Consider the following 14,257-nt stretch of genomic DNA (forward strand, 5'->3'; position numbering starts at 1 on the left):
GCACTTCACACTATATTTGCTGCAAGTCTCACTTGCCCTGTCTAATAATGATGGTGGTTGGTCAGATACTATCATGTGTTGCCCGAACTCTTGGTAAAAATGTCGATTTCTTCTTTTGCCTTCCTAGCATTATTGCTGATACTTCAACACTGGAAAAGCAGGAAAGGCTGGTAATACCCTCAAGGGAGAAGAATGTCCCGCTTTTCCTTAGGACGTCCCTATATTCATCAGAGAAATGTTGGAGGGTATGAAAGGTCCCTTCACTTCAGGAAGCAAGAAGTCTGCCATTATATTTATTTAGTACAGTCATACCTTGGTTTTCAAACAGCTTAGTTCTCAAACGTTTTGGCTCCCGAACGCCGCAAACCAAGTAGTGACTGTTCCGGTTTGCAAACATTCTTTGGAAGCAGAATGTCTGACGGGGCTTCCACGGCTTCTGATTGGCTTTCTGCAGCCAATCAGAAGCTGTGCTTTGGTTTCCAAACATTTTGGAAGTTGAACAGACTTCCGGAACAGATCCTGCTAGACTTCCAAGGTATGACTGTACTAGGGGCTGCAGCCTCTGCTCATGAAGCCCACCCACCCGTTTTCTAATTGTCTTTCCCCCCAGACTCCTCAGTCTGGCTCTCAGAACTCTTCCCAGGCGACACTCCTTTATGATCCTCACTTTATACCTCAAAAATTACTGCCTAGTTGGGATTTGTCCTCCAATCCTATGATGGTCTTGATAATCTGGAAGAAGGTAGAGGGGTGTTTGTGCATGCTCCCACAGACATGCAAATTAGCCTACTGTATAAATGTAAAAAATTAATTTTGTTGCTTCATCTGGTTTTGCCTTTGGGCCTGCCCACCTCCAGGTTATTTCCTCCAAATGCTACCTTTTACAATCCATTATTTTTGCAGCAGAAGCCTGATGAACTTTGCCGCGTGGCAACAAGTCAATGATTAATTCGATGGAGCTAGACAAGGTGAAAGACCTTTCCAAGGACTGCCACCAGACCTATTTGCTAAAAAGTCCAAACTGGTCAGAAGTTTTGACAACTGCCTGGAATACGGACATGAACGGTCTGAGTTACGTTGTTCTGCTCCTCCTGTGGAGATGCTGTATTTTCCAGCAGTGTAAGTTATTCAAGTCAAAATAAGAATTCTTTCAGGCAGCAGAGGGATGGGATATTGGCTTTGGAGTAGGTCCCCCCCCCCCAGAGGTAATGTAGAAATTTTGTACATAATTAATAAATTAATAGCCACCCTTCCAAGAGAAATATAAAACTAAAACATGTCTGGTGGAAATGTTGGGATTTGCTACATCCCTTACCAGTTTAAAGTTTCTTTAAGATTTATGTTGCATCTTGTAACTACTGGCCAATGAATGCTTGTTTGTTGCTTAATGATGCTTCATCAACTTCTAATTTCAGTATGATAAAGGCTGTGAATGCACTGGCATATGTTTTTATTCTTCCTTCACTAGGCTTAGACATGTTCAGATTTACCCATTAATTTCTCTCACCCTTTCCTAACTAAAGACTTCTGCTCGGTTGATTACTGTGGTGTTATTTTGTTTGGTGTTTTGAACATGTTGGATGGCATCAGAACCTGGCATAGGCAGAGGTTTAGTGTGAGGTTCTTGGTTTTTTACCATTCTGTTTACCATTTACTGACGGTGCAGTGGCAAGCACTGTGGAAGAGCCAGGATGACAGCAAACTCTTTGAGCTAAGGGGCGTAGGTCAGAAATTGTGCTGACTCAGAAGAAATCGCCTTGTGTAGACATGCATCAGTATCAGCTGAAGGAGCAGGTTCCATCAGTGTTTCTGCTTTGCAGCATTCCTCTATCCATTAAGTAAGGGGGTGAGGGGGAGAGAGTTCATTTTAGCTATGATAAACCACATCCATTTTTTAAATCTTCCACTTGAAATCAGTTCTACCCCCCCAGAGAGACATGCATATTTTTATTTTTTTAAAAAGAGTAACTAAAAACAATAGAATACAAACAGTATAACAGAAACTGCTTATAAAATTAGTGGCAAAAATATATATTTTAAAAATGTTATGTACTGAAGTTCTCACCCTGGGCCAGCAGGGAGATACTGTAGATAGTTATGCAAATAAGGGATCAAAAGTGACATTCAGTGATTGGATAGTTTTAGAAAATTGTTGCAGTTACGTTGTACTGGAGCTCTATATAAGCAGGCTGACTGAACCCTTCAGTTCTGTTCTGTTCTGGCCTGTGAATATACAAGAGCTGTTTGAAGAATTGCTGTGTCGTCTGATGTGTTCACCCACAACTTAACAAAAAACATCAGTGAGCCACTCTCAGATAATACTTTGATGAGTAAATGAGATGGACAGCTAACCTCCTTTCAGAAATGAACCTCAGCATCTGAGTGCTGCTACATAGAAGGCCTGTGCAGAATAAGGTTACCAGACGTCCCTGTTTCCTGGGGACAGTCCCCAGATTTACAAATCAGCCCCCTGACAAAACCCATCTATTTAGTAGGAAGTTGAAAAGTGTCCCCGGATTCATTGAAAAAAAATATCTGGTAACTTCAGTGTAGAAGTCCCAGTTCTTCTTGTCTCACTGGGTGGAGAGACATCTAATGGGGTCTACCTTGTTGCTCCTGCTACAATCCTGAAATACATTTGAAGAAGGTCTTGTAGCCAAGTGGCCAAAAGACCTTCATATGGCAAAGCTAGTTTTCTGAAACCCCAGCATAGTGGGCTTATTGGATTTTGGAGTATGCAGAAGATCCCAGATCCACTGTGCATGCCTGCAGAGGACCACAGCATTCATTTGCGCAGTTGTTATCCAAGCCTGAATTTTGGTGCGGTGTTCATTTCCCCCTGTGCCATACATTGTTTTGAGAGGAAACAAATACTACTACTACTACTACTAGATGGGCAGGGTTTTCCCAGCCACTCTGGGTGGCTCACAACAGAATATGAAAAAATACGATAAAACATCAAACATTTAAAAATTCCCTAAACAGGACTGCCTTCAGATGCCTTCTAAAAGTCAGATAGTTGTTTATTTCCTTGACATCTGATGGGAGGGCATTCCACAGGGCAGGCGCCACTACCGTCACTTCTCACAGTGAGGGAACTGCCAGAAGGCCCTTGGCGCTGAACGATGGGGGTGGAGACGCTGCTTCAGGTATACAGGACCGAGGCCATTTAGGGTTTGAAAGGCCAGCACTAACACTTTGAATTGTGCTCGGAAACGTACTGGGGGCCAATGTAGGTCTTTCAGAATCGGTATTATATGGTCTCGGTGGCCACTCCCAGTCACCAGTCTAGCTGCCACATTCTGGATTAGTTGCAGTTTCCAAGTCACGTTCAAAGGTAACCCCACATAGAGCGCATTGCAGTAGTCCAAGCAGGAGATAACCAGAGCATGCACCACTCTGGTGAGACAGTCTGGAAACAAAGAGCTCTTCCGTCCCTACTTCTGAGGATGGGTCGCCTGAGTGTCCCTTTTTTGTTTTTTGAATGATTACAAATTTTGTGAACTCAGCCACCTGATTTGCAGCACATCCGAGGCAGATTTTAGGGGGGGAGGGGCGAGACCAGTTCGGTCACATTGGGCACAGAGCCTCAGGGGATGCCACAACTATTATTTAGAATGGGGGGCCCCTCTGAATTTTAGCATGGCACAAGGCACAGCTGAAATTTGAGACCCCAAGTTCTGCTGCTGAACTTACTAAGCAGCTGTGCTTCTTGTGGAAGATATTCATTGACATGCTGCACTCATAATTTTTTTAAAAAATAAATAAATAAATGATGTGCTGGTTGTCCTCCATTTAAAACTTTAGTAATTGATAAGACCAGGTTGCTGAATGAAATGCTTGAACCAAATGGACAAGAGACTTCTGCACTATGAGCCAAGTTGTTGTTGGATCACTGTTTGTTCCCTTGTATATATAAAAGTAGCTATAGGGGACGCGGGTGGCGCTGTGGGTAAAACCTCAGCGCCTAGGACTTGCCGATCGCATGGTCAGCGGTTCGAATCCCCGTGGCGGGGTGAGCTCCCGTCGTTCGGTCCCAGCTCCTGCCCACCTAGCAGTTCGAAAGCACCCTTAAGTGCAAGTAGATAAATAGGTTCCGCCTTATAGCGGGAAGGTAAACGGCGTTTCCGTGTGCTGCTCTGGTGCCAGTCGCCGGAGCAGCTTCGTCACGCTGGCCACGTGACCCGGAAGTGTCTGCGGACAGCGCTGGCTCCCGGCCTCTAGAGTGAGATGAGCGCACAACCCTAGAGTCTGTCAAGACTGGCCCATACGGGCAGGGATACCTTTACCTTTTATAGGTGGCTTTGCAGTATAATATCCCTACTTCCCTTTTCCTTTCCACCAGAAATACAGTCATACCTCGGGTTGAATACGCTTCGCGTTGAGCGCATTCGAGTTGCACTCCGCGGCAACCCAGAAGTAACGGAGCGTGTTACTTCTGGGTTTCGCCGCTTGCGCAGACGCTCAAAATGACGTCACGTGCATGCGCAGAAGCGGCAAAAAGTGATGCGCGTGTGCGCAGACGTGCCATCGCTAGTTATGTTTACCTCTAGATGCGAATGGGGCTCCGGAACGGATCCCGTTCGTATCTAGAGGTACCACTGTAGCAGATTTAGCTCTTGATGAAAAGCACATCTTTCTCAACACGACAGAATGTGAGTTGGATATGATATTGTTTTTTGGATGAATGAGTAGATGAGAGGGATAAATGTTTCAACCTCCTGATAAATGACAGAGCGTACCAATTCAGAACTGAATACTTTACTACTGGCATTACTGCAGAATTAGTAATGGAGTTCCTCCATCAACAAAAGGTGGTCAAGTCCACAGCTTGCTACCTTCTTTTTCACATTCCATTTCTTTCTCTTTCAGTTGCAGTATTTCCGGGACAAGTTCCTTACGAACACCTAGTGGACCCCTTGACTGATTCTGGTAAGCTGGAGAACGGCACCAATGCAAACGTCTGTTAGGGCCCTAATCTTTTCAGCGTAGAATCTGCATTGTTGGTTGTCACCAGGGTTAAGGAAGTGAAGTGATATTGTAATGTGTATGGGTTGCTCGTGCGTAAGTTGCCGCCTCTCCAGGCTTTGTTGCCTTGCTAAACCTTTCAGTCTGGGCAGCCCTTCACTTCGTGGCTGCCTCAGTCGCTAGCAGAATCCGTCAGTGGGCGTTTCTTAAATCTTTTCCAACATAAAAGTTGTTTGACACCCAGTCTCCTCCTACTCTCTCTGCGCGGAAGTCTTCTGCGCAGGGTGGGCGTGGGTAGCGGAGGACCCGTGCTCTCCCCGCTGGTGTCCGGTGAAGAGTCCTGGAGCCTTCTCGCCGATTCCCCCATCAGCCCCTCTATATCCCTGGTGTTGCACTGAATTGCTTCCCCATCTGCGGAGCGGCCTCTCTCCCTACTGGGCCCTTCTCCAGCATCATTTGAGAGCCTTCCCTCCGCCTCTAGCTCCGATGTCAGTTCCCTGACAGATATGTACCTAGAAAATGTCTCCTATGGCCCCAAGCTCAAGACATCACAAGCAGTGCTCTCACCAATTTTTTCATTTACTGTACAGTGGTACCTTGGGTTAAGTACGTAATTCGTTCTGGAGGTCTGCTCTTAACCTGAAACTGTTCTTAACCTGAAGCACCACTTTAGCTAATGGGGTCTCCTGCTGCTACTGCGCCGCGCTGCACAATTTCTGTTCTCATCCTGAAGTAAGGTTCTTAACCCGAAGTAATATTTCTGGGTTAGCAGAGTCTGTAACTTGAAGCGTATGTAACCTGAAGCATATGTAACCTGAGGTACCACTGTATTTGGAGCTGCCACACTGACGTGCTGTCAGGTGTCAGGAAATCCGATCCCTCATGGTAGACTTCCAGGAATAGATAGACAAGGAAAGCTCTTACCAATGTCTTTTATTCAACCATAGCTGTCAACTTTCAGATTTGAAAATAAGGGATCAGCAGCCTCGAAAATAAGGGATTAGCAGCCTCACCTGTCTCAGGGACAGTCTACGGGATATCTAACAATCCGAGATAGCAGCGGAAAGCAGCGGGAAACGGCGCTGGAATAAGGGAATTTCCTGCAAAAAAAGGGAAGCTTGACAGCTATGTATTTAATATTCACAGAGAGAGGCTTAGAAATTCAGCCTCTTGGAGTAATGGTGTTGCTCTGAGTGAAACCCCACCCACTCCGTCTCTCCCATTATACATCATCCCTACGGTGGCTGATCTGTGCCTTCTGCCTCTGAACTCTCTGCTCTCCTACTTTCAATGCCTGCCGGGTCTGGCATGCTTTCTAATGACACTGAGTCTGTCAGCTGTCTCTCCCCTGGTGCTGCTTCTTCCTGCTCCTCTCCCATTATTTCCTAGCTTTCCCCCTCTTCAGCCTCTGAGATGTGACCTCCCGCAAACCACTGCTGTAAATCTATCCAGTCTTCCTCTTCTCTGGAAGGTTCAGGAGGAGGGGGAAGAGGTCTTCACCATTCCTCCTCCGATGCCTAGTCCCTGACATGTGCACATCAAATGTTAATATATTTGCTTACTTAGAAAAGAGCAGGGCTAAATAAATATGAAGAGCCAGAGTCAAGCACCAGTGGTATTCTATGCTCCTCTTTGCAAAAGCAAATCATAATCAAGTATCCTAATTGTGATTTCAGTTCTCTGAATGATGGTCCAAAACATAGCATCATTCACAGCCAGCCAGTGTGGTGTAGTGGTTAAGAGCAGTAGACTTGTAATCTGGGGAACCTGGTTCGTATCTCTGCTCCTCCACATGCAGCTGCTGGGTGACATTGGGCTAGTCACACTTCTCTGAAGTCTCTCAGCCCCACTCACCTCACAGAGTGTTTCTTGTGGGGGAGGAAGGGAAAGGAGATTGTTAGCCGCTTTGAGACACCTTTGGGTAGTGATAAAGCGGGATATCAAATCCAAACTCCTCCTCCTCCTCTTCTCCTTCCTCTTCTTCACACACAGGAAGGACATAGCAGGCTGGGGGGAAGCCCTTAGTTTGCAGAAGTATATATTTTTTAAAACACTTCAGGAAATAAAATCCAAAAATAGCTTTAACAAGTACTGGGCATGTTCAGCGACCATGGAATGCATGCTCAGTGTTGGGGAATGGGAAATGGAAAACCAGCTAGGAAGGGGCATGGACTGGAGTATCCTGAGTAGGAGCATCAGGATGAAGGTTCCACTTGTAGTAATACTACGACCTTAATTTGTCTAAATGGATGCTTAGGGCAAAAAAGTGGGGCAGGACAATTCTTCCAGACAGTGCAAAATATCTCTTTGGAGCTGTTCTAGAAAATTATGTGTTGGAAGAAACACACCTCCAATGAAAAAGTTTATTGATGATAAAAATGGCAATGGTGATGTGCCTTTTACAAGTCATGTATCTTCACAGGCACTGAGCATTCTTTTTCTTTTTTTAACAGAAGAAAGTGTACTGTTTTCCCCAAAATAGCTTTAGGATGTGACTATTAATAATGTGAACATTAATTTGTCACCGATCATTTAAATGTTTGGTGGTGGTAGGTACTTCTTTTTTAAAAATGTTTTTATTTTATTTTGACAAAGTAATAACCATAAATAAATAAGAATAAAAAAATGTGCATCCCACCACCGAGACCATTCCAGAGTAACTATCCAACCTCCCAAAATTTTAACACCTCTTGCGATGGTTTGACCCCTTTCCGTTCTAACAGTACCGATTCTACAAACACCCTCCATATCTCCTCAGAATCATTTCTCTTGCATGGCACCAGACGTTCGGTCTTTATCAGATAATTTCTAGGAACAATCTATCGTTATTGTTGCACACCACCCCAATCTCCAGGGTTCGGTCTCCTCAGAATGAGGGACAGCAGAGACTGTGGTGTCTTTATGATATATGGTTTATTTATACAGACATACAACCTGAGTCTACGATGGAAGGGTTCACAGTAGTAACACCTCATGAGGGTTTTGCTTCTCCCATAGCCTTGGATTTCAGTTGAAATCAGGCATGGTTCTGTCTCCCAACTGCCAAGCCTGCAGCCTGCTGGCTTCTAGCTTCTAGCTCATATAACTCAATCCTGCACTCTGGCATTTATCTTTCTAACTCCTTTCTTTGCTACCTTAATACCATACTTAGAAGGCCATTACCTCACCAAGAATCTAGCCTGGCTGTTCCAGGAATTGAATCCACGCTGGATCCAGGCATTAGAAGGGGGCTCAAGCATACAGCCTACCCCCACCCAAACTATTCTTGTTATGTACTGTAGTTCTCACTCTGGGCCAGGAGGGGGATACTGTAGATGGTTTTCACTCAGGTCCACATATGCAAATAAGGGATTGAAAGTGACGTTCAGTGATTGGATAGTTACAGAAAGTGGTTACTGTTGCGTTGTAGTGGAGCTCTATATAAGCAGGCTGGCTGAACCCTTCAGTTCAGTTCTGTCCTGGCCTGTGAATAAACAAGAGCTGTTTGAAGAATCACTGTGCCGTCTGATATGTTCACCCACAACTGAACAATCTTATCATCTTTCATAGCACCACTGAGTGTGAGAGAAAAGGAGTCAACATTCGTCAGGCAAATTGTAAAGAAAGTACAGGTCACAGTACCAATCTGAATCCTCCACATAGCTCCAATTATTTTTTTCATTAAAAAGAAGCAGCAGGAGACCTATTGACAGATCTCCTCTAATGCCTTAGATGCTAAGACTGAATCTGGGATCTTTCAACGCATGTGCCCTACCACTGACCAATGGCCTTTCTCCAGAGACATGTGCCAACAAAAAAGAGTATTGTGGCACCTTGTGGATTCATAGATGTTTGGGGGGGAGATGCATGGCGGCAGGTAAGATGCTAACTGATGATGTATCTACTCTAGAACCCAGTCAAAGAGTTTATAGGAAGAAGCCTTACATCATTTTGTTTCATTTTAAATTAAGATGAATTCCCCATTCTGTTTGCTTTGCCTTTCTAGGTGTACAGTGTATTAGTATCTGCAGTCTGGCATTTACCATTGTGTCATCTGCTATAACAACTTCTTCAATATTTTCGTTGTAGAGTCCCCAATAAATTGTGGTCCTCCGCCTAATGTTGAAAATGCAATGACCCTGGCCTCCCCAAGACGAGAATTTGCACATGGTTCAGATGTTATTTATCAGTGCTACAGAATCTACGAAATGGAAGGCACTCCACGTGCAATATGTTTACATGGTCAATGGGTTGGCGTGCCCAGATGCCTTCGTAAGTATAAAATTGATCATCGTTCATTCTTGTTCTAGTAACAAGCCTAGACTCATTATAATGGATTGGGCAGTGTGGCAGAGATACACGGCATCCTCTGGCTAGCCCTTCCAATGTCAGACGCAGAGGGAAAGAGTGGACCTCTCTTCTGCAATGTGTGGATGTAACCTAAAAGCTACAGTAAGTGGCAGATAGTACATTTTAACTTGATGCCACTGTTCAAGTGAGTTCTGCATTGCACTCAAAGCTATTCCTACGCAGCCCAGTTTAAAAAGAATTCATCTATATACATGATTACCGTATTTTTTGCTCTATAAGACGCACCTTTTCCCTCCTAAAAAGTAAGGGGAAATGTGTATGCGTCTTATGGAGCGAATGCATGCTGCACAGCTATCCCAGAAGCCAGAACAGCGAGAGGGATCGCGGCTCTCCCTCTCATTGTTCTAGCTTCTGGCTTAGCCCCTCAGTCGCTCCCCCCACTTCCTGGAAAAGCCCCCAAGAGCCGTGTTCCCTTTAAAGAGCCCGTCACTGACCGGCTGCCCTTCTCCCTCCTCGGGGAAAAGCCTGCATGCGGCACACACACGTTCCACGCGGCTCGTGAAAGGGAGCAATGAGCAGAGCCTGGGATGTATACAGACCCTGCTCAGCGCTCCCTTTAAGTAATTTTTTTCTTGCATTCTCCCTCAAAAAACTAGGTGTGTCTTATGGTCAGGTGCGTCTTATGGGGTGAAAAATGCGGTATTTTTCTTTCTTTCTGTGCTTTTCTTCAGAAACTTGTCGAGCAGATGATGCTGACATGGAACGTAACAATATCCAACTGAGGAGGATGACGAAATCCACATCCATGAGAGCGTCTGACTACTGGATGCTGTTTGAGTGCAAACCAGGATTTCGAAAGGATCCATCATCACCACCTTTTATGAAACAATGTGTAGTTGGGCCCTGGGTATATCCAAGATGTATCTAAATCAGTAAGTCTTTCCATGGCAGCAGAGAAATCATACCACATGTATTTTAATATCAGTACTATCACCACAAGCAACTAGCAGCAACATTGCTAACCGTTTCTTTTTTCTTTTTAATTAATTTGTATTAGTTTTCCAGTTTGTATTAGCTTGTAATTTGTATTAGTTTTCCAAATCAATGCAAATTATTTAAATTTAATACATTTTTTAAAAAAAAAATAATTACGGTAGGTTTCCGGCTCCTGTTACAAACATATGTCCATTTGCTTCCTGATGATGGCACTTCATTCGTCTTCTTTAATCACCTTCTCATCTTTTTAATTGTTTTAATTTATTTTCATAGCTGGCCTTCTTGTTTCCTTACAATCAGCAGCTTCGTTGTTTCCAAAGCACATAAGAGTCCATTTCACGTCTGTAATCCATCCATCACTCTGTTCCCAGACCTGGTGTTTAAGAGACAGTTTATTGCCATCGTCCTTTGTCCATTCACATTCCACTCCTTTGAAAACATTCCTTCCGTTGTTCAAGGATTTGCTGGGCTATAAATAACTCCCCAACAAGATGCCTGCTCCGCCATTAAAACTCTGGGGATTATTTCCCTCAGTCCGCAGTTAAAAAGCAAAGTCACACAAATAAACTCCAGCCAGTTATAATTAGCAGTCCTTCATCTCTTCAGATTACTCTCTCTTCCACTCATGGTCCAGCCCAAATATAGTTTGAATTTAGTCCGTTCAGCCTTGGTCGAAAGGGGAGGGTAGAGAAAAACATTGTAAAATCCTTAGTTCATCATAAATCAGTAACTCCCCTTTCTTCCTCAGTGTCAAACAAAACGATTGCACATGATTGATTCATTTTGCAGGGGAAGTCAAGAAAGAAAAAGACCATTTGGGAACCCTATATGGTTTCCATTATAACCGCTTCATTGCCACTGCTATTACTAATAGTATTTCTAGTGCTTGATTAGATGGCCATCTGCGATCCCAAGCTATCCTGCATTTATTTACATTTCTTTTGTTTGCTACTTATGCTGAGTGTTTTAAATTATTGTGGCGATTCCTGAATGCACGTGATGAGGGGTAGCACAGAAATAATATAAATAAATAAAATAAAAATATTGACCGGGCCAGATGCTGGCTATATGGAAAGTCTCGGGCAGGGGTCACCAACCTGTTTGGACCGGTGGACACATTTTGAACATTGAGGGAGTGCTGCGGGCGCTAGTCACAAAATGGCTGCTATGGGGGGGGGCATGACGTAACACAAAATAAGAGAGAGTAGTCTGGACAAGACTAGAAAAAGTTTAACCCGCTTGTTATACAGCTGTTGATAGAACAAAATTCCCATTTCCCCAATACCGATTCTAAATGAAAGCCAGGCTGCCATCCCATATGCGCTTACCCTGCATTAAAACCCATAAAACAGGAAGAATACAGTGGTACCTCGGGTAAGTACTTAATTCTTTCTGGAGGTCCGTTCTTAACCTGAAACTGTTCTTAACCTGAAGCACCACTTTAGCTAATGGGGCCTCCTGCTGCTGCTGCGACGCCAGAGCACGATTTCTGTTCCTGAAGCAAAGTTCTTAACTCGAGGAATTATTTCTGGGTTAGCGGAGTCTGCAACCTGAAGCGTATGTAACCTAAGGTACCACTGTATTACTTTTGACTGGAAATGTATAACTAGAACTATCAGCTTCAGTGAACAGCAGAGCAACCAAGATGGACTAAAATGGATGACATTAAACTCCATGTCACTTTGTAACTTTTTGATGACTCTCATTGACAGTCTGAGGAGACCTCAACGTACTGGAAAACATCAGAGCATCAACATAATGAAGATGATGATGAAGAAACAATGGTGTCTTGGCAAATGTGGAATCATAACATTATTGAAAATGGAATGTGCTGGAATGTTTTCCAAGTGACCTGAGTAAAAAAGTGCTGGAAAAGCAGAAGTTCTAGTTGTGCTTTTCTCCCAGATAAACATAGTCTAGGTCTTAATGTGGGTTAAGCAATGTAAGTAATGAAACAAAAATATGTATGGGGATTTCCACTCTGCTACTCCTAGTTCCTTTCAATTAGCTGAAGAGTACCTGATCTTGGCCCACAGGGATGACTGGGTAACTATGATTTTTATTCAAAAGTGCTAAGTGTGCTAGGAAATTCAGAAATTAGGATATGCCATGGAGCTTAGAAATTCTGCCTCATGATTTGATGAGCTGGAGGCCAAATCTTCATTTAGCATCAGAAATGACAACCTGTGATCGCTTTGTCAATGCAAGTATAATGCTATACTTACGCAATCTTAAAAAATATATATATTATAAAAGTGTGATATTACATTGCTTTGTTGCTTTATTTTCTTCAAATTTTATGAAGACAATAATGCTCCTTAAATGAAGCATTGCACACCAATAAATGGATTGATTTGCTTCAATTACAATTTTGAGTCTGTGGTCTTTTATCACTGATTATTTATTTTTACTTTGTAAAATTTCTATGCTGCTTGACTGTAATGACAAACAAATCTCAAAGCGGCTTACAAAAAGAATAAAACAGTGAGCTTATCAGTAAAAATAGTTAAAACAGCTGCTTAAAACATTAAAAAACCAATTAAAACCAATGATAAGTTAAATACAGATTAAAACAATGTCAACATTCTACACATCTGGGCAGCCTTTTTGAAACAAGGATGTTTATTATTATTATTATTATTAAATTTATTTATTTGATTTTTAAAATCAAAATTTTACAGAGATATATCAAACATAAATCATGAAAACAAAATTCCAAGGAATCTCCTGGACTTGCATCCTCCCCTGTGTGGGTTCTATTATTAATCAGTTCCTCCCGCATCTTTTATGATAATCCAAACCCTTTACTTCTTCCATTATGTCCAGAACCAACTTTAAACTACAAGTGCTATTCTAATCCTACTAACGATTTTAACTGTTGACAGTGGTCTTTAAGGTAAGTTATAAATGTTCCCCATTCCTTATTAAAATTTTAGTCTTCCTGATTTCTGACTCTTTTTAGCCATTTCAGCATTAACTTTTTCTGCCATTCTTCTCTGGTAGGAACTTTATCTTCTTTCCATATCTCGGCCAGTAAGATCCACGCAGCCGAAACAAGGATGTTCCTGTTGGCAAACGCTTCTGGGGGAGGGGGACGGCAGACCCCCCAGTACTCCCAGTATCTCCCAGTAGGCATGTCCCTTCACTCCAGAGTGCTCTGCGACACTTCTCATATGAAAAGTGCACACAAGTCTTCTGGTATCACACAGCAAGAAGATAGAAACATCCATAGATCTAAACTATGTTTAATCACAATATATACAGAGAATCCATAATCATGTCTATGCCCTCCAAACTCTGGCAGAAAACATACAGCAAAAGTTAAAGTACAGTCCAATACAGTGGTACCTCGGGTTAAGTACTTAATTCGTTCCGGAGGTCCGTTCTTAACCTGAAACTGTTCTTAACCTGAAGCACCACTTTAGCTAATGGGGCCTCCTGCTGCCGCTGCGCCTCCGGAGCATGATTTCTGTTCTCATCCTGAAGCAAAGTTCTTAACCCTAGGTAATATTTCTGGGTTAGCAGAGTCTGTAACCTGAAGCGTATGTAACCCGAGGTTCCACTGTATCCGTTCTGGTACCACGGGATCCGTTCTGGAGCCCCGTTCACAACCTGAGAGGAACGCAACCCATGTCTGCACGTCTGTGCACACAAAGGTCATGATTCACCACTTCTGTGTATGCGCGTGATGTCATTTTGCGCGTCTGTGCATGCACGAGTGGCGAAACCCGGAGGTAACCCTTTCCGGTACTTCCGGGTCACCGCGGGATGCAACCCGAAAAGACGTAACCTGAACCGAACGTAACAAGAGGTATGACTGTAACACTCTCAGACAAAAGAGATAAGACAGTCTTCCATTCCCACACTCTTCTCAGACATCTCATGTGATTTATACTAATCACACTAGCCAGCATCAGCTACCTAAAATGCTAACAGTTCTTAAGGTAAAGGTAAAGGGACCCCTGACCATTAGGTCCAGTCACGACCAACTCTGGGGTTGCGG

General features: G+C 43.4%; 1 protein-coding gene across 1 annotated transcript; it reads left to right on the top strand.

Moving 5' to 3' along the window:
- Nucleotides 1–906: 906 nt before the first annotated feature.
- Nucleotides 907–12,617, top strand: LOC310708474 (complement factor H-related protein 5-like). The gene is made up of 5 exons (XM_083506880.1): nucleotides 907–1,119; nucleotides 4,873–4,932; nucleotides 9,037–9,219; nucleotides 9,990–10,190; nucleotides 11,967–12,617. The coding sequence occupies exons 1-4, from the start codon at nucleotides 942–944 to the stop codon at nucleotides 10,184–10,186; spliced, it is 618 nt and encodes a 205-aa protein (XP_083363006.1). The 5' UTR covers nucleotides 907–941; the 3' UTR covers nucleotides 10,187–10,190; nucleotides 11,967–12,617.
- The last annotated feature ends 1,640 nt before the right edge of the window (nucleotides 12,618–14,257 follow it).

The sequence above is a fragment of the Podarcis liolepis genome (genome assembly GCF_965112155.1).
Source record: "Podarcis liolepis genome assembly, chromosome: 6".
In the NCBI taxonomy this organism is placed as follows: domain Eukaryota; kingdom Metazoa; phylum Chordata; class Lepidosauria; order Squamata; family Lacertidae; genus Podarcis; species Podarcis liolepis.